Source organism: Lepisma saccharinum, chromosome 3 (genome assembly GCF_977018435.1).
Source record: "Lepisma saccharinum chromosome 3, izLepSacc3.1, whole genome shotgun sequence".
Taxonomy (NCBI): domain Eukaryota; kingdom Metazoa; phylum Arthropoda; class Insecta; order Zygentoma; family Lepismatidae; genus Lepisma; species Lepisma saccharinum.
Window position 1 is genome coordinate 132,115,434 of NC_139231.1, and position 24,691 is coordinate 132,140,124.

Genomic DNA, 24,691 nt, shown 5'->3' on the forward strand with positions numbered 1-24,691 from the left:
CAAGCAATACAGATATAAATAGAAAAGTGTTAAATTCGCATTGCCCTGTGAAATTACTGGCACCCTATTAAATTAAAGTTATTGTCAGTTTGCAACTATATAGAGTTAGTAAAAATTGTCTTCCTCTTCTTATCTAATCTGTTCCCTGACATAATGACGTATTTAATTTTTTCCAGCTTTTCAGAGGAAGCAAAGGAAGTATAAGGAATTAAACATAAAAATAAATTTTATTTACAATAAGTCCCAAATTTATATCTGATCATAAGTGCACCAGTGGGGGCACGACGGTCCTTGCCACTGCCTGCTGGAAAACGTGGAGAGAGAAATTTCGCTTGTTTCATTGTGCACTTTCTGTTGGAAAGTGAAATATATATGCTATTCAATTTTTAAATAATTGAAAATAAAGCATTACCTCAAATTAGAAATGAAAATTCATTGCCTTCCCTTTGCAGCTAACATGCCACGCGTTTATTTGCACAAGTTATTTAGTTTTGCTTTTAAGGCAAAGAGGCACAATTGCCTAGAGTCTCTCGTTCAGTATTTGAAAGATAAGCTCTCAACAGCGCCAAGCATATTTGCCAAAATTTTGTAAGGGTATAAGACTTCAATATGAAATTCCTTGACTGATTTCATTCAAAAGCAATACCAGGTATCCATGTCAAGTCCTTCCCAACTTCCCACTATATTTTAAAGTCTTCATGCTCTAAATATGTAGAGAGTTTCATGACTTTATTTCAGTTTGTGAATCATTGTTTAAACAGAGATTTGAAAACACCAGCAGAATTTGGAACTCACTCGCAACATAGAACTATTAAAATTATATACACGAATATACATATTTTCTAACTGAAGCTAGAACAGGAGGGGCAGGGGGCATGTGCTGAGGTAAAAAGGATGCCAAATGAGCAAGGCAAGATTGTAAAGAGTAAACATCATGGGATACTGTGAAATGAAAGTATTGTCACTATGTTTAATTAATAATATGCATTATCTGTTTGCAAATAAATAGTTCTAAAAATTTTCTTGCTCGCTTCGCTCCCAATGTGTTCATTTATTTAAGAGTCATAGTATACCTGCAGATAACATTACATGCACTTATTACTACTACTTCAGACAGGAAAGAGCGCACGCACCCATGCAATGTGCATTCTCACCGATATTTCATCAATGAATTGGGAACCCCCCATGATAATATGTGAATTACACCTACGATAAGAACCATACAAATACAGTAAAAAATATTTCACGAGTGTTTCTAATTTCTTTATAACTAGCTTAAGAATTGCATGAAATGATCCCTGGTAATAATATGTTTAAATTTTGTTTTTCAATGTTATCTCTTGTGTTTGTCTAATGATTGATTAAATCAAGTACTGAACATTATTGGGAAGCAATACTTGAAAGGTTAGACTGAATTGTTAACATTATCACTAAAATATATTTTCCATCTTTTCCAGCATTTGACATCTTTTTTCTTCTGAAATGTTATGTGACGGGATGGGGAGGGGGGGGGGTGTCTCTAGAAACATCTATGAACAAATTGAATTAGGACGAACATTAGAACGGTCCAAAATATGCACTTAACATTCGCAAACTTACACCCCCAAAAATTTTCCAACACTCCCCCGAGGGAAAAATCCTGGATAATCCCTAAGCATGCTATGCTGACCACTCCAGGTCAACAGAAACGATCCTAACACAGCACTCAAACAGTCAATCTTTTAGCTCAAAATCACCAATAGGCCAGCCATTCTAGCTTCTAATCTAATGCATCAATCATGCAAAATATCCCTTGTAAATAGTAGGACACCATTAATTAAGCATCTTGGAAATATTTAAAAATTAAATCCATGTCCTAACAAAATGGCAGTTAAAAGTTTATACCCATGTGAATGAGCCCAAAATTTCATTAATATTATCTCAATAATATGATAAGAATAAATAAAATGTGATATAGAGAGAATATTATTTAATTTCATGGCCTTAAAACGTATTCACATTGTCAGGAATCAAGCATATGAAATTAAATCTGAGTTATGAAATATTTCATGGACTTTGAGACCAAACTAAGTTTTACTGGTAATGTGCAATGTGTCAAATTTTGGGAATAGTAAAGAAACCAATTGTTCTTTGTAAATATCATCAGAATATTAACTTTTATCTACATGATTTTATTAAATAACATTAATTACTAGCTACATATTATATCTATCTTCTTCTTAAAGGTTCGCATAACGACTTTTTTGTAGATGCAAAATAATATAATACAGTTATTTTTAGTGATTTTTATTTTTCCTGTGATATTTCGTCCTGGTTTTCCAGAACTTTATCAAACATACTCCAAGATAACCAGTTTTCCTAGGAGGAAACAAGGACAGAAATTATACATTCCTTAGAAGTGTAGAGTGACTATCCATATAAGGTTGTGTGTTCTGTGTTGTGTGTGTGTTGATCTTGGTGTAAGCTTGGAAAAGTTCTGGGAATCCAGGACGAAAAGTCATAGGAAAAATAAAAACCACTAAAAATAACACACATATGTTATTTTGCAGCTATTTTATGATGCATATAATTAACAGAATATATGGCATTATAACAATAATTTTACATAAAAAGGAGTTAAGAGAAGATTGCAGTTCTCTGATCTTGCAAGAAATATACCATGCAAAAAATAATTATGCATCTTATGTTTTTGGAAATAATTTATTTGTAACATCACTTTAAAAAATAAGTATATTAGAAAAATGAATTCCTACCATCATGATAATATTAAAATCATTGTCAACATTGCAAGAAGAGTGCTGATGAGGGGAGTGTTAACTGCATTTCGAAGGCTTGAATTCAATTCCATGAAACCTGGAATAGAATAATTCAATACATTATGTTTTCTAGATTTCAGCAAGATAACATTAACTTTATACACAATTGAATTATTATTGATATGAATGTATAAAAAATTTATATATTGTATGTGTGTGTATAAAATTTAAAGCTTAATTTACATTTACAAAAAAAAATCCTTTCACTTCAAATCTGTTGTTTTGTTCCAAAAAATTCACATCAATATGTACCGTATTTGCCAGTGTAGAAGACACACTTTTACCTTTGAAAATAGTCTGTAAAATAGGGTATGTCTTGAACGCTGATAGTCAATTTTGATTACCTTCATTTCTTGAAACTTTCTCTGTTCTGAATTAGACGATTTCTCTCTTGCGTGTGATGAAGAAGATTAAAATGTATTCCTTCCTATAGGTCTTTTCTACTTTTACGGCAGGTGGCCTTCATGCTGGCAAGGGAAATGGGGGAACGGGGAATACACCGCAGACCAACCAGACAACAGCAGTGGCGTCCAGAGTTACAAGTTCGAGGAGGGGAGGAACAGCACGCAACTTGTTCTACTGACTGCTTCATTTCATATCGTGCTGGATTGGTCGCTTCCCTGCTCTCCACTTTCCTTGCCAGCATATAGGGTGCCCGCCGTAAGAGTAGAAACGACCTATAGTTAGATTAGGTAAGTTATTTGTTGAAAGTAGACCTACATATTAGCCTACTTTATATTTGAAATAATGTAAATTAATTATAAATTCAGTGATAAAGCTTTTTCCTAAAAAAATGTGTACAAAAAATTGAGTGTGTCTTATACGCTGGCAAATACAGTATATATTAAAAAATCCAAAACTGCATGAACTTTTTATGTGAAACTATACATAATTTTCTTTTTGAAAATTTACTAGTATTGTATGTTTTATGTGCCTATTAATGAAGCATTGCATTAAAATGATGTACCAAAATACTTACTTGTATGTTGGTCTGGATTTTGAACATCAGATGTAATTGTTTGTTTATCTATTACAAATTGACCCAACAAGCCACTCACTTGGTCAAAAAAGGCTTGAGTCTCATTTGTCAACACTGCTGCTGAACATCTGTGTGGACAGAGTGAGCCATCCCTCCAATTTCCTGCAATTAAATTTAAATGCTTATTGAATTTAGACTTACGAAAATTGTTTCTATTACTGAATATATTTGCACATATATTGGTAAAAAAATACTGGTATAACTTACCAAGAAATAGTGAATACATATGTATTTTCAAACAAATATAAAGTTAAAATAATTATTTTAAAATATATAAAAAATAATAATAAATACCAGTGGAAGGAGAACAAGAGGGTTTTATGATGCAGCAGGGAAATCTATCAGAACCTATCTATCACAGTACCAAGGACATAATACAAGTATTAGGCTCAGTCAATAAATAACGAGGCAGAGGATATTACACCAAAACTATGGTAGTCAGAAATGGGTCGACAGGCCTGAAATGGAGGTGCAAGTGTGATGAAACTAATTCGCGCGCGTTTTCCTGCTACCATATATGATGTTACGTGTCTGGCAAGATATGCGCAAAGTCTACTAACCGAGCAGCGGCCGTGTCCAGTCATTCCCTGTTTGACTGCGATGCGTAATGGAGGCATCCAAAGAGGAGCAGCGTGTGTTGTGCGCGGAAGCTGTAGGGGGTCATGAAATCCATCAACGAATGGAAAGGATTTATCGGGGGCACTCTTTGTCCCAGGCAAGAGTGCAGGAGTGGAACAAACGCTTTCACAAAGGATGACACGCAGAGTAGAGCACCAAAGCATGTCACAGACCAGCATGTTGCACAGGTGGATGAGCTCATCAAGCGAGACCACACACAGCCAACGCAACAAAGGAATGTCTAAAAAAATTCAAGTGGGAAGTCCTGAAGCCACCAACCTATAGTCCAGATCTGTCCCGTGTGACTTCCACATCTTCGGTGAGCTCAAAAAAGCACTGCAGGGACAACGGTTTCAATTGGACGATGACGTCAAGGAGTGCGTGCGCAATTCGTTCCAACAGCAGCCAAAGGAGTTCTACGAGCATGCTATTGTGACTGGTGTCACAATTGGATAAATGCCTAAACAGTGGCGGACAATACTTCTGAGGTTCGTTACGTAAGAACTGTGCAATATCCTCTGCCTCGTTATTTATTGACTGAGCCTCATATAACACATGAACATCACATTACTTTGTAAAAAGGTACCAAGGACCATGAGTTCCTTATATCAAAGCCCTCAGCGAACATTCCTGAACAATGAATTCTGAGCTAGAAACTGTTTAAAAACCTTCTGAAGCAATTTTGCCCAGGACAGTGTGTAAATTGGCTGGACTATGTGGATACCCTGCTGATGAGCGACAATTTTCCAGGGGACAAATGAGCAATCAAGGAGGTACAAGATCGTTTCTATTTAAGCTTGAAAGCCAAGACTCTAGGAGCGAGCCTGTTGAACAATGGCACTGAGTGTGTCCCTGCATAAGGGTAGAAACAGAATTGTCAGCATCTGCAGCCACACATGTTGGCCATCGTACTTCCTCTCTATCTCATGCAGTTGCACCCAGGTCTCGAAATGAACCAGAGCGGACCAGACCGGCATTCTGGTTCATGAATATCTGGAGCCTTCCATCAGAAATGGCAATGGACCATTCCAGTTCCTTTAATTTTGTAAATATTTCACTACATTTTCCTTTTCAGTGTGAACGAAATTGCTAACACTCTTTTATAGTCCACAGTATAACATTCATATAAGCTTCCCCTCTGTTACATGGAGATGTGATCTTGCCACAAGGAGCTTAACAGAGTATGATAGCTCCTATGTTGCCTTTATCCTTTTGTGTGGTTCTCATTTGTACTTTTCTTATGTGTTAATTATTATTATTTGTCGTGTTTTGTGGATTCGATTATTCTAACAGAGGTATCCTCCTGCATAAGATCTTTACACAAATTCAGCTTCTCCAGTTTAGTGAGTATGTAAGCAATGAAATATATCAATAAAGCTGGGTAGGGGTGGAGTTTACCCATTGTATTATCGCTTTTGTGGGATGTCCTCTTTGCAACTCTATTAACGAAAAAAGCATAGGTACCTTGCTTGTTAATACATTGCAGAGAAGTACAAAGCACTGGAACTGCAACCAGCACACCATCTGCAATATTCCCCTTCTTTCTTGAATTTCCTTTTTTCAGTGCTTCTTTGTCATCTTATCTTCTTAACCCGATTAACTCAAAAGTAAATTTTCAAACCAATCACTAATAAATGCAATTCCTGATTATATTCAAAATAACAATACGGAAATATTTATCACTTGCACAAATTAAGTTTTTTAAGTAAATACTGTATTATTAAAACAAAGTATTGAGAATATATACATTTAATAAAAAAAAATCCCCCCACCCCCCTTTTTGACGAGCTGATTCATGATTTGTCTGCTTAAATTATAAAAGGGAAGAAAATTGCCTTAGACTCGTGTCCAATGTATTTTATATTACTTGATGTTTTGTAAATATTTTAATATTAACTATTATTAACACGTTAACTGCTACGTCGGTTATAATGAATGAAACTGGCCCATACCAATGACACAATGTTGGTCATTATGACCAAAACATGTGGTTTGTCTTTGCTTTGTTGTTCCTAGGACACCATCGATCACTAGTATTACAATGATGTGTATAAACATGACCGACAAGACGTGGGAGTTGATTGCACATTAAAAGTGTTTTGGCTCTTCTATTATTTACAGGAAAAAGCAAAATTTTTGAATTTGCAAAATAAAGTCCAATAAGAACTTTGGCAGAGGAGGCAAATTTGATGAAACCAGCCTGGCAGAGAACGTGTTAATTGTAATACATAATACAGTTAATCTTGTCACTGTATTTATCAGAGAGAGAAAAAGAACATCATGTTATCGAAAGGAAAGCGGTCCATTTCATGAAAATTTCCATTTTGATCCCTGGCTGCATGTGCTTCATAGATGACATTAGTTAACTTGCTGCATCTCTGACATTGACCACTCGACCCAGTACATTTACCAACTTAAAATTTATAACATTTTTGATTCATTGGAACCATGAGAACTACATGTACGATGCAGGAAAATATAAAATCTACATTTTCTGATACAAACCCATGTCTGTGAGAAGAATGGCATCTAAAGACGTGTGCTTTTCTGGTGTAGGTTGGTAATTCCAGAAAGATAATTGATCTCCTCTGAGGAATTGAAATGATTTCTCTGAAAATGTTGGATCCTTTCTTTCTTGAAGTAATATCAGCTGTGGTGAGGAAGACCAATAATCTTGTAACTCTTCAGCTAAAAAGGCTTGCCCATTTCCCGTTTCACTTTTAAACATTGCCAGAAAATCTCCACGGAAATTATTGTTGTTAATCTTTGTCTCAGCATCAGGAAAACTCTAGAAGTAGAAGTAAAGTTTATGCAGTTTTCTTAAAGATTTCTATAATTAAAAGAATAGCTAGGCATTACTTAATTGAAAAGATTAAGAATAAAATTGTTAAGTTACACTAAACTACCATGCTATCTCTTAATTCTAACTCAATAGATATTTTCTTTATTTTACATGATCTATCGGATCATTCTACTTTTAATCAACCTTTTTATGTATGATGGTGTGATATTTATTGTATACACCTTTTACTCTGCCGACCTCTGTGGTGGAGTGGTTAGCACAGCATGCTATGATGATACGGGTCCCGGGTTCGAATCCAAGCCTGCACATGGGTGTTCTTTGTGACGATCCCTTCATCAGTTTCATAATAGCATCACTCATCCTCATCGTTTCAATTAGCCAGAAGTGGCAGAAAAGCAACACTAATTAACAAAAATCAAACTTTTTACATTCTATATTCTCAGTTTATCCTGATAATATTAATTTACCCGTATATTAATTCTTTGAAACATTATAATGTCATTTCGTTGCTACTCAGGGTTTTCATTATGATCTATAATCCTATCTGTAATATTTATGATTAGTATTGTTATTGAAATATATAATGCACATTCAGTGTGGTATTTCAAGTGGGAGGAGGTAAATTCCAGTAATTAATGTGAAGCACCAGGATAGTATATAAATTATCTATATGGAACCCCCTGCCAAAGAGCTAAAATTTGGCAAGCAAACTGAGCGGATACAGAAACCAGAGGTGGAATTGTCTCATTCAACCTTCAAATTCTACTCTCCTCATATTCCTTCATGTCAGACAAAGATTTTAATATTTAAGAAACTTATTTAATATGGTTATCTCCACTGTTCTAGATACAACAGTTGGGCTATGTTTTAAAAAAACAAAAACAGAAATTATATTTACCTCATGAAATCCAAGTGGCAGTCTTTGAGAATTATCTGATGAATTATATCGAAGTATAGACTCAAGAATTATCGCACCTTCATATTGTGGTGGTGGATATTCAGTACTCAGGATAGGCACTAGAAATTCTTCAACAAATGATTTAGATCCACTTGGTATAATCCTCACATTCTCATTTTTATTCTGAAAAATTATGAACATTTATTAATTGAAAAGGTAATACATAATGCTAGACTGTATGGAATGTATAATTATGTATGTATGTGAAGTGAAGAAATTTTCAAAACACAGTTTTCTAAGTTTTTTTTTAAAAAAACTTCTATCACCCATCTTTGAACTTGTTGCTTCCTCTCATGGGCATCGGGAGAGGGATGTGGTCGAACAATTTTATTTAAAGTTACAAAGAGCAGAAAGCTTGTTATTTTGAATGTTAATAACAGAAATAATGGTATTCAAACAGAATAACTAATGTAAAAACTTCATTACATCAAAAAATTGAGTTTAAAATGCAGGGAGTTACAATTCCATCAGTAAAATTGACAACAATAAAAGTAGTAATTTAATATCTAATAAAAGCTGATTTGCCTATAAATATTTTAATGATTTTTTTTAGACTTAGTTGTTTTCAAAGAATACTTACATGAAGATCAAATATTACAAATATTGTTGTGTACAGCAACTCAGATTTTCTTGATCCAAGAATTATTTCAAGCATTCTAGAAATTCTAACCAATGCAGCAACTCCAGTGTTAACATCAAAGTCAGTGTCTTCAATGTGTGTACCTATTACAAGGATTCTATCATTTGATGTATTCCAATATCTTCCTTGGAACATTAGAATTATATTTTCACCTTCCACCTGCAACAAAGAACATATTTCTTTTATGTGTGACAAATATGAACTGAATAAATATAACTGGACTGGTAAAAAAAACTTAAGGCCCTACCCGAATGGTAGTGGTAGTGGTAATGCTGTCATCTTGAACTCAAGGGGGGTCTCAAGCAGGGTCGTTAGAGGTCCAAGAACCCATAAATTCTATTGGGTTCTGCAACAGGACTGAAATCTTTTTTCTTGCATAATTTAAATTCGGTCCAAGTTGTGTATTGTTTCATTGAAAAAAGGTTTGCGGACCGTATTTAAATTCATCCGGAGAAAATGTTCCTGGACCAAATTGAAATACTTTAAACATAAAAAGGTTCTTTACGTTCCAGATCCCATTTACGCTTGCTGATTTTCTCTCCTAGACTGAAATTGATTTTTTTAAAAAATTACTGGACTTTCAACAACCCTGGTCTCAGGTTCAATCTCTGATCAAGGCACACTGCACAATGATTAGGATTCCAGTTTAAGCTGTGGATCCAGTTCAAATTAGACTATCTGAGAAGTGGACTTTCGTAGGTATAGAAACTCTAGAGTCTATTAGTTTTACTAATTTAGTGTAATACACACAATTCAATGCATTTACAAGACTGACATTTTCTTACCTCACGCACAAATTGTGTAGAGAACATCTTACTTGGGAATTTTTGTTTAATTATGAAAGCTTCTTCCAAATTAAATGAGATATTCTCCAAGTGTTGAAACACTGTCTGCTTCAGAGTTACTATTTCCTCAGGAACCCAAGGAGAACTTCTAGGATGTGTTGAGAACTCTTGCAAGATGGGATCATGTTGAGGTAGCCCATATGCTGCCAGGCCTGAAATTCAATTTTGATTTCAATATAACCAATAAATGATGTATCCAGAAAGATAATTTGGGGATGCTCCAATAGTTATGTGTGATTTCTACCATTATCCTTCCAATCATATGAATAAACATTGGTAACCAAGGCTGACTTTACACACACAGATACACATCCCCCAACCCACATACAGATACATGCTGACCTCCGTGGCAAAGTGGTTAGCACTACAGTCTGTGGGTCCCAGGTTCAATCCAAGCTTGGGCAAGTTTTTTTTGTGAGTGTCCCTTCATTAATTTCATCATATCATCACTCATCCTCATCTTCATGATAAGCCAAAAGTGGAAGAAAATTGAAGTAAAATAAACCAAATCAATCAAACAGCATACATATACATGCACTGCACATACACGCACACACACACACACACATAGGCGCCTATTTTGGGGAGCAAGGCACTTTCTGCCCCCAAAATTCCCATAGAGGGACAGATATTATATATATTTCAATTTATGTAAAGCTGGAAAAATATATATTTCCCCATGCATATACCACATTTTTGGGGATGTAGGGGGTATGGTGACACACACTCTCGATCTCGGCCATTTTGGAGGTGATGTGATCAGCACCATGCTCCGGCTGCCTTTACCCCCCTCCCCAGGAACTTATTGATTTGAGGCTGGGTGAGCCCCATAGACGCTAAACACTCCTCCATGGAGGCCGGCATGGAAATCTTAAATTTTGTATACTATTTCACCAGTGGCGTGCCCAGGATTTTCGAAAGGGAGGGGTTATGTGTACTTTTCTTAGTAGCCAGTCCTCATTTTACCATCTTTTCCTGCCTTTGATGTTCTTTTTTTTTTAGGCCAAAGGGGGGTTATGACCTCCACCAACCCCTCCCCCCTTGGGCATGCCACTGTATTTCACCCTGAACTGGTTGTTCCCGAATTTCAGGAATGAAACGCTTTCGAAATTTTTTGATAGGATTTTTTTTCTTCTTTTGCCGATCCTGATGTTCCAACACTTCGGGATTCCACACATAATGACTTGTAAGAACTTGAAGTATGTAATAACCTATCTCCACGGGCGTATGCAGCTGGGAGCAAGGGAGCACTGTACCTTCTTGAAAATGAGTGTGAAAAATATAATTTCGTTCGTTGTGTTCTCTGTACGTTGGAAGTAAAGTTCAAATTCACATTTTCGAAGTGTATATTCCTTACCCTACTTGGGAAAGTTTTGCTTGTCCCCCTAGAAAAAAAATGTTCTATTTTGTCCCCTCTGGAAAAAGTCTGGGTTCGCCCATACTCAGTGGTGGCGATTGGATTCCAAACCTGCTGGGGGGGGGGGGAGAACAGTTTTCTTTCCCTTTTTCGATAAGGTTTAGCATAGTGCAGGAGAAAAAGTGGCAAAAAGTGTGTGGGGGGATGGCAACGGGCCCCCTCGCCGATACTGCCTATACCTTTCTCCGTCACTTACAGGACAAAAACAAGTTAGTTTTCACTAGTGGCGACAACTGCCCCCACATTTTGCTCCTGCAATTTTATTGATTTTCTTTTCTTTGGTTTATCGTACTTCGCTTTTCTTCCACTTTTAGCTAATTGCGAAGATGAGAATAAGTGATGACGTGAAATTGATGAAGGAACACTTCCGAAGAACATCCATGCACAGGCCGATATTCGAACCGGGAACTCCTTGTGTCGTGTGCTGTGCTAACCACTCAGCCACGGCATGGCCGTATTTAGAGGGGGGGTTTCTAGGGTTCAAACCCCCTCCGAAACTTCTGACATGTTGGATTAATGGAAGTTCAGAAACCAAAATCTGTAACTCATTTTCCAATTTTTTTTCCGAAGCATCACAAAATACAAGGAGACATGGTTGAAACGATCAAGCTAGAATTTTCATACATTTGGAATTCTGAAACTTGAATGAAACAGGATTTATTCCCGGAATCGCATTTCGCCCGCGACCCCTCCATTTTCACTTGTGCTGTCCTCTTTCCAGTCTTGTTCCTGCTTCACAAGGAATATAGACGAAAATTCACTTATGATTGTCCCAAAGTTCCCTTTCCAAATTTGTAATTCCCTGTTCGATAAAGTTGAAATCCCCTTGATAGGAGTTCAAACCTAGGATCTCCAATTTCGTAGCGCTTTACATTCGCGATTGAGACAATCCATGCACCAGGCTAAGTTTTTTAAAAATAATAACTGGTTCCATACTTTTCAAAATTCCAAAAATTAAGTTTTAAGGTCAAACAACAAAAACATTGTGACTAAAATTTTCATTAGACTTTTAAAGCTTTTTCTTGAAGGTATCTAAAATTTAATAACGAACTATAATAATTGTGGATTTCAGTACACACTGTATGAAACGTAAAAAAAAAAAAAAAAACTTGTGCTGAATATTCACTCATCTGCTAGATTGAGTAAGCCCCGTCAAGGATATAACAACAACAGGGGCGGTTACAATAATAATAATAATAATTATTATTATTATTATTATTAGGCCTATTATTATTATGGAATAAAATTGTTTTATTATTATGAAATTTTAATTAATATTGTATAATTATTGTTATTATTACTATTATTCAAATTTCTCGCGACGCCCATGGGAACAATTATGGATGAACCCCCCCCCCCGAAAACATTTCCTGTCTACGGCCATGAGCCACGGAGGTCGGTTTGAGTCATTACAGAATGTCACTGGGTGCCTTGACTGTTCTCTGTTCGAGTCCCTACTCCCGATCTGAACATGGATGTTATTTTATGTTTGTTTCTTCACCACTTTCATGTAATCATCATTCATCCTCTTCGTTGCAATTTTCCTAGAGTGTAAAAAAAGAAGCAAATTAGGCAAATACAAAAAAAGATAGCCTACACGAATTCATCTTTCAATGCCAGCTTCTCGATTACCTTAGAGAGGCAAAGAAGTTAATATAATAATACAAGAAAGTATAGTGGAACCACAAGCAAAACAACCTGCGCAGACCCGCGAATCCTGTGCACAGAACTCCCGCGACGAGGGGAGGGGGAGAGTGGACCATGCTTCCTTATGGACCGAGCTGAACGGAAGAAGGGAAAGCTGCGCTGGGACTTTTCGTCCAAGGTTTTTTCCCTTGTGGTCTCTCTATAGTATGTTACAAAAGTGAAGATAAAGGTTGTTTGATAGATTGAAGTAGGTAATTTTACGTCACACTTCTTCTACTTTTGACCAATCGCGACAATAAGGATTAGTGATGATATGAAATTGATGAAGGGACACTTCCTAAGAATAGCCTACCTATTCCAGGCCGGGATTCGAATCCGGAACCGCTGCGTCGTGGCGCGCTGTGCTAACCACTCCACCACGGAGACGGAGGTCGGCCATGAAGGCACGTGGGAGGGGGAGATGAGTGTGGATGTAGGGCTCTACACATTCTCGATCTCAGACACAGGAGAGATGTGATCAGCATCACGCTGCCCGAGTCTTCCGCGTTGCAGTCAGACTGGACTTCGGCTGCTAGTAAGAGGATTTATAAACAATATAGATAAGGTAGCCGTTGATATTAGAATTAAAATATGCGATTAGCACAAAACGAGCGAAGGTTACTGGCACATGTCAAATTCAAGCAATTCGTACAAAATATTTCATAGTAGTACTCACCTAAAGCCAAAAGAGGAACGAAATGCAATAACATGATTTAGAAAGAACAACCTTCCTGACTTGAAGCCTGTTTGGCTTACATTGAACTAATATTCTATTCCATTCATTTTAAATAATTACAACACCGTGTTAATGTAGGTTAAGTTACTTGTAACTTGAGTCTAGTGTTTTTTCTTAAGCCTGTGTCAACGTAACCCCGGCGGAAACGGTTATCTGTTGATTCGAAGAAAAGCATTTACGTAGTGGAGTAAAACTAGGTTATCGTTAGTCATAGTTGTATTCTATGAAATGTTAGAAACGTGGAGAAATTAAGGGCCAGTAAAATAGCACGGTTATGTTTTGAGCCGTATAATCATGAGAAGGATTGGATGTTTATTTTGTACGGATTTTACCTTTGAATTTGAATGTGGTTATTCAATGTCGGTTTTCTACCTTTAGGCCAAATCGCAACGACATGGATGATGTTGAGATAAAATCGATGAAAGTGCAAGTGCCACGAAACGCTAATGCCCAGGCGGGGACGGGAACACATAACCAGTGGCGTAGCAACATATCGCGAGGCCCTGGGCGAGATTAGAACTCTCAATGTGAATCGATACATAATCTTCAGGGATACGTCAGAAAATTATCATATTTAAATAATAATAAATTACTGGTGAAAATGATATTTAATAATTTCACTCACCCTAAAAATGTCTTTCCTTGCTCTCCGGGAGCTGAAATATGAAGCTGTAGGAAGAACTGCTTATGTAATCCATTGCCTTCTTGAGTTGCAAACAACCCAAGCATTTAAATGCCTCTCACTTATTTCGTGGCAGTTGGAGGTGCTTTATTGTTAACATGAATTGAAAGATTAAGGTCGAGAGAAAGAAGAAAATACAAGACAAATTGGCTTTTATTCCAGAAAAGAATAAATGGGTAAAAAATGTCCACGCAAGTTATCGTGAATTTTTGTCTAAATTTTTCACATGAGAAATTCGGCAATAATTTTTACATTTTCCAAGCCCCTTAGGCACAGACTAGATATAAGCCCGCCCACCTGCATAACGTTTAACTAGAATTTAAAGCCAGATAGAAACAGAATGTTTTAATTTTATTGCCTACAAAAATTAGCCTTTTCCATCTATTTTCCCCTCACTTCTATTTAATACATTTTTTGTATCAACACCATGAGACGGGAGGCCCGCTTCGCCCACCCCTTGCTACGCCACTGCCCATAACCCTCTAAGCAAGGCGAGATCGTAACGTGAGTTCTCAACGTGTTCGGACATGAAGACGACTCGAGTACTGTATTCTTATCACATTATTACCATTTACCAAGTTAGTATTTGTGTGGAAGGGGAAGGAGCAGGGACGTCGTTAGGGGGGGGCGGGGGGCACTGGCTCCCGAAACGTTCACGTGGCCCCGGTAAACTGTTCTACATTTGCTGAAAATGTTACTTTCATGACAAATATTGCAAAATAGTTTTTCAGTATTTTTTTCTTTCAGTTAGAAACTCTGTTCTTAATTTGAGTGGCACGAACCCAAAACCACATTTCTTTCTCTTTTTCCTGGTTCTAGCTATAGTGGATGTCAGTGTAGGAACCTAGAACTTCGTTGTTTCTCGGAATTTTGAGAGAGCGGTTTTTCCACCCCTAGCAGTCGCAGGTCAACAACAGGCACGGTTGGGGGTTGAGTGTTGCCGTTGCGTTCAAACAATGTTTTGAGCTTGAGTAGATTGAAGAACGACCGCTTGTGCAGCGGTAAACCACATATATGCAAACAGTTGCAACTGGTCCCGAATCAGAGCGCAATACACGCTAAATAAGTATAATGGTGGCAGGATGCCTCATATCTCCAGGTAAGTAGTATTATTCGCACCAAATATCTATTCTACTATTGAAACAGTCTAAAACACGCAACGTGTTAAAAGTAATTAGCTTCACAAACTGTACGATTTCACGAGTCGCATATTTTTCTCGATATCGTGAAGACCTATTTTGAGAATCCTTAACAAACGATGCCTCCCCGATTGCGCAGTGATAGCGTTGTTGCCTTGTAATCGAGGGGTCCAGGGTTCGATACATGGGTGGAGGTACACAGTGGCCCGGATCTATCTTTAAACTTTAGGTCCAGTCCCGATTTGCCTTACTGTGCATAAAGTGTACTTAAAAACACCAACTCAACTCAACTCCTTAACAAACTTTTCGAAGAATCGAAAATTTAAACAAGAACAAGTAAATACATTTTTGTAATTTTGAAGTAAATTATTATTATTATTGTTATTATTTTGGGTATTGTTGGTTCGTATGAATCTGCCTCACACAGTAAGCTTATTTTTTTGAGTCAAGTACAATAACAAACCCTTGCAATAAGACACTGGAAAGACGTGAGGTTGCACATATATTTAAGCATCTATAAATAAATAATAACCCGTGGTTCGACAGCCCTGGCAGGGCCTTGGTTTACTTCCCGACTGCCAGTCCTTCCCAAAATCCTACCTAGAGGTGTGGAGATCTTTAACCAGTAATGGGGTGACGTGGGGTCAGCACGTCGAACCCCCAACCGTTATAAGGGATATCCGTTAAGAATAATTATATTCTTGTGGTAAGGAGTCGTTGTCATTTAACAAACTTTATTGATTTATTCCATCAGCTTTATTTAAAATGTAGTGCAGTACTGAACTTACCAACTTAACAAAGGCACATTGATTGCTAAATGAAGCATTTTCCTTGTGTTGCAAAGCAGGTTCAGTTTTTGGAGTATTGCAATATTACACAGTCCGTTCGAAGAAGTTTTAGAATATTGATGTTTCGTCAAAGGGGCCACCACCGAATAAATATCTGTGGATGTTTTACAGGTTTCATCGTATTAAGAAGGTAATTTTTCCGGTGCAACTTTCCTCCGTACAACATGTCTTTTGCCACTCAAGCTGAAGAGCCGATTCATAGGTGCAACGACCTTGGCAGAAAGAAACTCTGATTGGCACCATGTTGACAAAAGACTCAAGAAGTCACGCAACGTACAGAACTCGAAGCGCTCGGATCCTACGGTGACATACACTTTGGTTGAACACAAACGGATGCATTGGTAGGAAATGCAGTGATTTTAAGGGCCGTCCCTTCCTAGGAAGTCGTGGACCTTTTGAAAACACTTTCCCTTCATGCACACCAGGGGGCCTAAGCCAGGTCACCCCTTCCCACAAAACCTTCTCTTCATCTGGCTCTGGTTATCGGCCGCGCCGAAACGCACTGCAGGTAGCTAGGACTTTCTGGGTTAATTACTTTATTGTTCAGCATGGACATAGGCTTTTCAAATTGTCCTTTTTCTGGCGTGAGACAAATGACAAAGATGTCGCGGTTCCTTCAGGTTCCCACACTCAACCCTTGTGCTCATAACCTGCAATGAAGGGAAAGGCCATAATAAGCCTTTGTAATGTACCGACTTTATATCATTCTGCTTCTTTTTGCCCTACTGTGTTGATTGGTCGACAATTGATGACTGTCAGCTAGTTCGAAGAAGAGTTTGATCCGAGAAGTGGTTTCATAGTTAGCTTCTGTAAACGTGAGATTCCGGTAGGATCACGGAGTACTTGAGATCTCATTTTCATGCATTGCGAGTGAAATTTCGATTGATTTGGTTCATTTTACTTTGCTCTTCTGCCACATTTGGCTAATTGCGAAGATGGGGATGAGTGATGATATGATTAAATTGATCAATGGACACTCACAAACACCCATGCTCAGTCCGGAATTCGAACCCGGCACACCTGGTATCGTAGCACGATGTGCTAACCACTCCTCCGTGGGGGTAGGCGAAGTGAAATTTCGAGTGTGAAGCTGTCAGATCGTTTTCCTCTCGAAAAAAATGAAATAGGATCGACTGATCGACCAAATGTCCAACACATTGACTTTCTAAATTGGTGTCCGACTACCACACAGGAGACCGGGTTTGACTCCCAGGGCGGTTGATCTCACATGTGATGAAGAATAAGTCACATTTCAATTAAGGAAGGAAAAGAGGTATGAAGTCAACTTTATATAGTAGTGTGCATGCTCTAGAAATAATGTTTCAAAATTCTGCATATTTTGTGATTTTTCTTCATTTAGCCTTCACCTGTGTTGTCAAAGGTCCAGCTACCCATAACTTCTATGGGTTTTATTGGGTTCTGTTGCAGGACTAGAACCTTTCTTTTCGCACAATTTAAATTCGGTCCTAGTAGTGTATTGATCCATTCAAAAAGGTTCCTGGACCGTATTTAAATTTTACCGAAAAAAGAGTTCCTGCACCGTATTTAAATTCATACGGAAAAATGGTTCCTGGACCGAATTGGGGCCTGGAACCCATTTACACTTGCTGATTTTCTCTCCCGGATGTGAAATGAATTTATTTACAATACCTGGATCATTAACTACCCTGGGATTGTTAAAGATTAGGGAACGCATACATCCTAATTTGTGCTATAGGATTCCGTTATAGAACCGGAACCTTTTCTCTCGCACAATCTAAATTCGTACCAAGTTGCGAATTGTTTCATTTCAATACGGAACTTGGACCCTATTTAAACTTATCCGGAAAAAAAATGTTCGTTGACCGTACTTAAATTCTTCAGGAAATAAGGTTCCTGGACCGAAATTAAATTCATCTGGAAAAAAAATCATGGACCGAATTGAAAACGTTACAGATGAAGAGGTTCCTTACGGTCCAGAACCCATTTACGCTTGCTGATTTTCTCTCCTGGATGGGAATTGGATTTATTTAAAATTCCTGGACCTTTAACAACTCTGGCCTCCACCCGCAAAATGCAGACGCTGTGGCTGCTGCTTAGGCAGGAAAGTTGACTAGACATACAAATAAAATTAATCCAAAGTTATATAGCGAATAATAGTTACTTCCATTACAATATCATGAAATATGGAGAGCCAAATTACTTATCAAGCATTTTCTCTTATTTGCCTGTCCTAGTGGGAGCGAAAATCTTTTGCCCTTGCTGGTGAACTCTGTTCCTGCAAATTCAAGACGGCATTTTCTAATTTGCATTTCTATTTGGGCCGACAACTCCGTGGTGGAGTGGTTAGCAGGTTACGCTACGAAGCAGAATGTCCCGTGTTCGAATTCCGGCCTGAGAATGTCTTCTTTGTGATGGTCCTTTCATCAAGTTAATCTTAACTCATTCTCATCTTCACGATTAGTCCAAAAGTCTCAGAAAAGTGAAGAAAAATGAACCAAGTCAATCAATAATTTCTATTTCGTTATTTTACGCCGCTTTTCTACCTCTTGGGTTAAATGCGACGATGAGATTGAATGATGATCCGAAGGGATAGCGATGCGAGACATGATGCAACCACACCTGTCGAAGGTCCGAACCTTCGTAGTGCGTGATGCTCATGCTTCGGGAGTGGAATCCTTTGAATGAAAAACTATAAAAGTAGGGTCAATGAAAACAACATTGTACTGTACCGGCCGGTTCAAATCCGGGAACTTTTCTAACGTTGGAAGCGGTCCCGGCGCCCACCCAGCGTCAAATGACATGGGCACCTGGGGGAAACCCTGTGGGGTAAAGGCGGTCAGGGGCGTGATGCTGATCACATCACCCCCACTCACGACTGGATCAAGAACCCTATACGCCTTTATGCCGTGGTGCTAAGCACATGGGAACACTTTACCTTTACTGTACAAAAAAGCCACGTTTTGTGAGTTGTAGATTAGATTAGATTAGATTAGATTTATTTTCTTTTTGTGCGAGCCATAGGCTGTACGCACTACATATTTTTGATTTTTCTACACTATTTTGTTACATTTAGTTTTCGTTTAAGCTGTCTCTTACTTTGTTCCCTATATACACATTCTTCCCCTCCCTCGGAAGTTCTTCTTCCAGTCTTTCTCCTCACTTCTCTTTTCCTGCACTCTCACCAAAACACGCATACATGTTGCTTTACACACACTTACACTATAAAGATGGCTCGTCTGGAGCATGATCACTCATTTCATTGCCTTCTCTAATAGCTTTCCCCCGCCGTTCTCTTACTTCTCCCAGGTATTTCCCCACTTGCTGCCCCGCTTCCTTTATCTTTATTCTGTCGTCTACCACTTCTATCACCTCCCTCCCTGTTAAGTTTTTCATCCATTTGTCCCTTAGGTCACGTGTAGAAGGGCAGTTCAGTAGGATATGCTTGTCCGTCTCCTCCCCATCGCACAAAGGACATATCGTTTCCCCTGCTTCGTTTCTCTTTCTTAGTTGTTTCCATCCCCCTAATCTGAACCATGCCAGCGCACCTCTTTCATTTTTTCCCACCACCTGGATATATTTCGCTTTCCCCCATTCTCTTACTCTTAGCTGTTCCCTGATTGAGGTCTTTGTTTGGCAGTCTGCTATTATTTCTTGTCTGTCTATGTCGAGTAACCTGTCCCTGATTTGATTTTCTGTTGAGATGCCCCCCCTTCCTCCCTCTTCCCATACCCAACCCATTCCGCTATTATATAAGAGATTTTTCACTTCCAGGCCCCAGCTGTAAACGTTATCCTCTCTTGTCTGTATTTCCAAACATTGTCCCCTCATCGTAGTTTGGCCCTCTTGTGATAATCGCATCCAATATTTAACAACCCTCATCCGTGCTTGTACCGCGTCTCTGTTCAGTCCCAATTCCTTAAGAATCCCACAGTTGGCCGTGCCTCTGCTTACGCCCATTACTCTCTTATAAAATTCTGTTTGTATGCCAATTATTGTGTTGTCCCCCCTTAACCCCCACAGTTCTATTCCATAGTTTAATGTACCTAACACTATTGATGAATAGAGGTTTTGAATGACCGGGAAAGGCATTTGAGGTGCCTTATTTATTGTCCTTATGACTTGTTCTATTGCAAATTTTGTTTTAGTTTTTCTTGCCCTTATGTGGTGTGTCCAACTCCCTGTCATGGAGAGTGTTGCCCCCAGGTATGTGAAGTTTTTAACCCGCTCGATTAACGTATGGTGAAAAAAATTTGCACAAAGTTTGCAACCCTGCAGAACGGGCAATATTGAACACTGACACACCATTTGAGCTGTGTTGGATTGTACGTCTACCAGTTATGTAGTGTGAAGAGCAAGAGAAGGTTGGTATAAAAACAAGTCAGTATGGAGCTGAAAGAAGAAGACCGTCGGAAAATGATCGTGCAATATTGGACAGAGAATCGTGATGTTCGAAAGTCCTAGCTTGTGAAACATTTTCAACGTGTAGGATTTTCCCGTCGTACGATTTATAATATTGTGCCATAATTGGAGAAGGGAATCAATGTAGAAAGAAAGCCGGGCAGTGGACGGAAGTCGAAGTTAAATGAACCCAGAGTGTTGCAACAACTGCGACGTGTTACTGCAGGTAAGGTGGCAAAATCCTACCGTGAGCTTGGTAGGAGGTTTCAGTGCGATAAAGACACAGTGAAGAAAGCATTACAGAAGATGGGGATACGGAGATATAAACGAAAAACTATGCCAAAAGTGACGGAGCAACAAGTTGTTGTCCAGAAACAGCGTTTACGAACCCTTGTGACAAAAACGTTCACTGCAACAAATGACGTGATTTGTATCATGGACGATGAGACTTATTTCACCCTAGATGGCAATGAGTGGCAGCCGAAAACCTACTATGATCCTGGAACTGCTGCCGTGCCCGATCCAGTGCGTTTTGCTGCCAAAACCAAATTCCCACAGAAGGTGTTGCTATGGCTTGCCATGAGTGAGAAAGGACTGTAGAAACCTCAGTTTTTCAAGGCTGGCCTTGCACTCAACGCCGACCGGTATGTAAAGTTCTGTTTGCCTAAAGTGAAGCAGTTTATCAATGAATACCATCGTGGGGACAATGTTGTTTTTTGGCCAGATTTAGCCAGCTGCCATTACGCTGCACAAAGTCTTGCGGCCATGGAGCACTTAGGTATCCCTTACATATCCAAAGAACAGAATCCCCCTAATGTTCCCCAACTGCGGCCCATTGAAGATTTCTGGGCAAATTTAAAGCGGATGGTGTATGCCAATAATTATCAATCACGAACCGTTGCAACCCTCATCCAACGGATCCGCAGATGCTTGCGCGATGTTGATCCATCAATTGCTCCATCTATGCAGAAAGTGCCCCAAAATTGTCGCAAGGCCAGCAGACTCGGTGTGAATGTGTTTGTTCATTGATGTTCAGATACCACCCTTGTATACCAACCAGCACACGAAATACATGTGTGCGTTTTTGCCCTTGAGTGACCACAGCGTTTTCTTTTTGTGCAAATTTTTTTCACCATACGTTAACTCTCCCCCGTATGTCCATGTCTCTTGTCTGCTAAATATGTAGCCATTTTTGAAAGCAATAATTTTTGTTTTTTAATGTTTACCTTCATTTTATATTTGATGCACCCCTCATATATGCTATCTATGCCCCTTTGCAGACCCTCTATTGTCTCGGACAAGATGACTATGTCGTCTGCATACATAAGGACTGGTATACTTTGCACTCCTATACATGGGATAGAATCCTGGTCCATTTTAGTTTCGTGCGCTACCCAATCTATGAAAAGTGAAAATAGCACTGGTGAGAGGATGCATCCTTGTTTGAGTCCCTGAGCGAAGGTTGCAGTGCCGAGACTTGGTTTCCTTCGCATCTTACTCCGAATTCTACCCTCGCATATATTGCTTGCAGTGCTCTGATCATGCGCGCGGACATTCCCTTCTCATACAATTTTCCCCACAAAATATCCCTATGAACTTTGTCGAATGCTTTTTCAAAATCAATGAAAATGCGTATAATTTCCCCCGCTTCTGTTTTATTTTCCTCTGTACGAGAGTTTGTAATATGAATATGTTGTCTAACGTGCTGTACCCTTTCCTGAAGCCCGCTTGTAGTGGTGAAATTTTGTCGAATTGTGAGTTGTAGTCTGGATGGACGTTCTTGAATAGAGCTCCGCGCTTTCACCCCTCAGCTAGCCTGGCATTCTATTCTCCACCGCTGTACGTTGCCACATCTTCCGCCAGGTCAATAGCTTCACCATGTGGATCTTCGGGGTTGTCATCATGTCCAAGCCTACACTATCAGTTGTTTCGACCAAAGTGGAAGAAATAGGCAAAAGTATGGAAGCATTCCAGCAACGGCTTGATGAGTTGCTAGCAGGGACGTCGTTAGGGGGGGGGGCACGCGGGGGCACTGGCCCCGGCAAACGCCAACGTGGCCCCGGGAAACTGTTCTGTATTTCCTGGAAATTTTACTTTGATGACAAATATTGCAAAACAATTCTTCAGTAAATTTTGCTTACAGTTCTTCAATTTTCAGTAGCACGAACCCAAGCAAGGCATTTCTCTTTTATTTCTCTCTTTCTTGCTTGTTGAACACAAACAGATGTATTGGCATAGGATGCAGTTAATGGTTTTGTGGTCCGCCCCGTTCAGGGAAGTCTGAGAGACCTATTGAAAGTGTTTCCTCCCTGTTGCACACCAGATCCAGGATCCCCCCAAACCCGCACTTTCTCTTCATCTGGTCCTGCACTGGCACCATGGGCGCCGAAAGGACGACACAAACAGGAAGATTTAGCTACGGGTGGCTAGAACTTTCTGCGTTAATTATTTTATGGTGCAGAAAAGATATCCCCATGCGTTTCAAATTCCAAGAACAAAATTCTATTGCTAGTCCCTTTTTCGGTGCGGAAATGAATGACATAGCGGTTCTTCTCACATGCACTCAACCCTCTTGCTAATGACCTGCCCGCAAAGGAGGGGAAAGGCCACTTGCTGAAAATTCGAAGAAACATCGAAGCGGTCGGTTCATCTGTTGATTTGATGGACAGTTGATATCTGTCAGTTTGAAGTAGGATTTGTTGTCCGAGAGGTGGTAAACTTCTGTAAACGCGACAAGATAGCATCACGAAGTGTTTGTGATCTCGTTTACCTACATCGCGAGTAAAATGTCGAATGAGAAGCTGCCAGATTGTCTTCCTCTGGAAACAATGGAGCAGGATCGACTGATCGACCAAATATCCAACATGTTGGCATTCTAAAAGAGAGTCTGACTACCACACAAGGTCCTGGGTTCGATTCCCAGGGTGGTTGATCTCTGTATAATTAAGGAAGGAAACTAGGTTAGTAGCAACTGTTTTTACAGCCGTCTGCATGCTCTATAAGTATTATGTTACAAAATTTGTTTATCTTTCTGACTTTCTGTGGGTTTTCTTCATTTAGCATCCACCTGCAAATGCGGAAGCTGCTGCTGCTTAGGTGGCTAGATTGACTAGACATACAAATATAATTAATTCCTAGTCATACAGCGAATAATACTTATAATATGATCATGTGTTATGGAGAAACAAATAACTTATCAAGCATTTTCTGTTTCTATTTGTTGTGCAGTGGTTAACAAGGTGCATTACGATGCCAGGGGTCCTGGGTTCGAATCCCGGGCTGGGCGTTTGTGTTCTTTATGATGGTCCTCTCATCAATTTCACATCACTCATTTTCATCTTCACCTTCACGATTAGCCAAAAAGTGTAAGAAAAGCGAAGTAAAATAAACCAAATCAATCATTTATATATTTCTATATTACGTCGCTTTTCTACCTCTTGGGTTAAATGCGACGATGAGGATGAATGATGAGCCGAAGGAATGGCGATGGGACAGACATTATACAACCATACCTGTCCAATGTCCGAATCTAGGACCTCTGGTTTCGTAGCGTGTTATACTTAGTGGAATTCTTAGGAAGAAAAACTGTTAAAGTGGGGTGAAAAGAAGCAAAGTTGTACAATGCATAAAAAGCGTCTAGTTCTTCTAAAACCTTCCAATTATCGAGTTCGTGTTTTAAGTCCACTGTATGCACAGTAAGGCTAATCGGGGATCCGAACCACTGTGTGCCTCCACCAGGTATCGAACCCGGGACCCCTTGATTAGAAGGCGGAGATGCTACCACTGCGTCATCGAGGAGACCGAGAAAAACTTACAATTAGTCAGTAAAATTAATACTGAGGGACAAGGCCTGCGAAGAGTTCTTTCATTCGGTTGCGCGTGGTCATCACATCGAGTCCCATATAGTTTCGAGAGCAGAATTTGCTTCCATATCGCTTTCAAGTACTTCCCAAATTGTCCTCACGATGTTGGAACAGCATAGAAATTTTGGAACTAATATAAGCAGGCACATACGCAGGGAAAGGGCTCGGGGGCTGCAGTCCTTTCCCGAAATCCTACAAATATTTGATTTTAATAATGTGTA

The 24,691-nt window shown here is 39.1% G+C and overlaps 1 protein-coding gene across 1 annotated transcript in view; it reads right to left on the reverse strand.

Annotated features, from left to right (window-relative positions):
- Window positions 1-2,755: 2,755 nt before the first annotated feature.
- LOC145985682 (uncharacterized) overlaps window positions 2,756-24,691 on the reverse strand; it is a 31,127-nt gene continuing 9,191 nt past the window's right edge. Inside the window, exons 2-7 of the mRNA XM_083119751.1 lie at window positions 9,660-9,871; window positions 8,815-9,033; window positions 8,175-8,357; window positions 6,979-7,261; window positions 3,796-3,957; window positions 2,756-2,853 (exon numbers count right to left, since the gene is read on the reverse strand). Coding sequence (XP_082975877.1) covers window positions 2,756-2,853; window positions 3,796-3,957; window positions 6,979-7,261; window positions 8,175-8,357; window positions 8,815-9,033; window positions 9,660-9,686 — 972 coding nt within the window. The 5' untranslated portion in view covers window positions 9,687-9,871. The remainder of the gene's footprint in view (window positions 2,854-3,795; window positions 3,958-6,978; window positions 7,262-8,174; window positions 8,358-8,814; window positions 9,034-9,659; window positions 9,872-24,691) is intronic.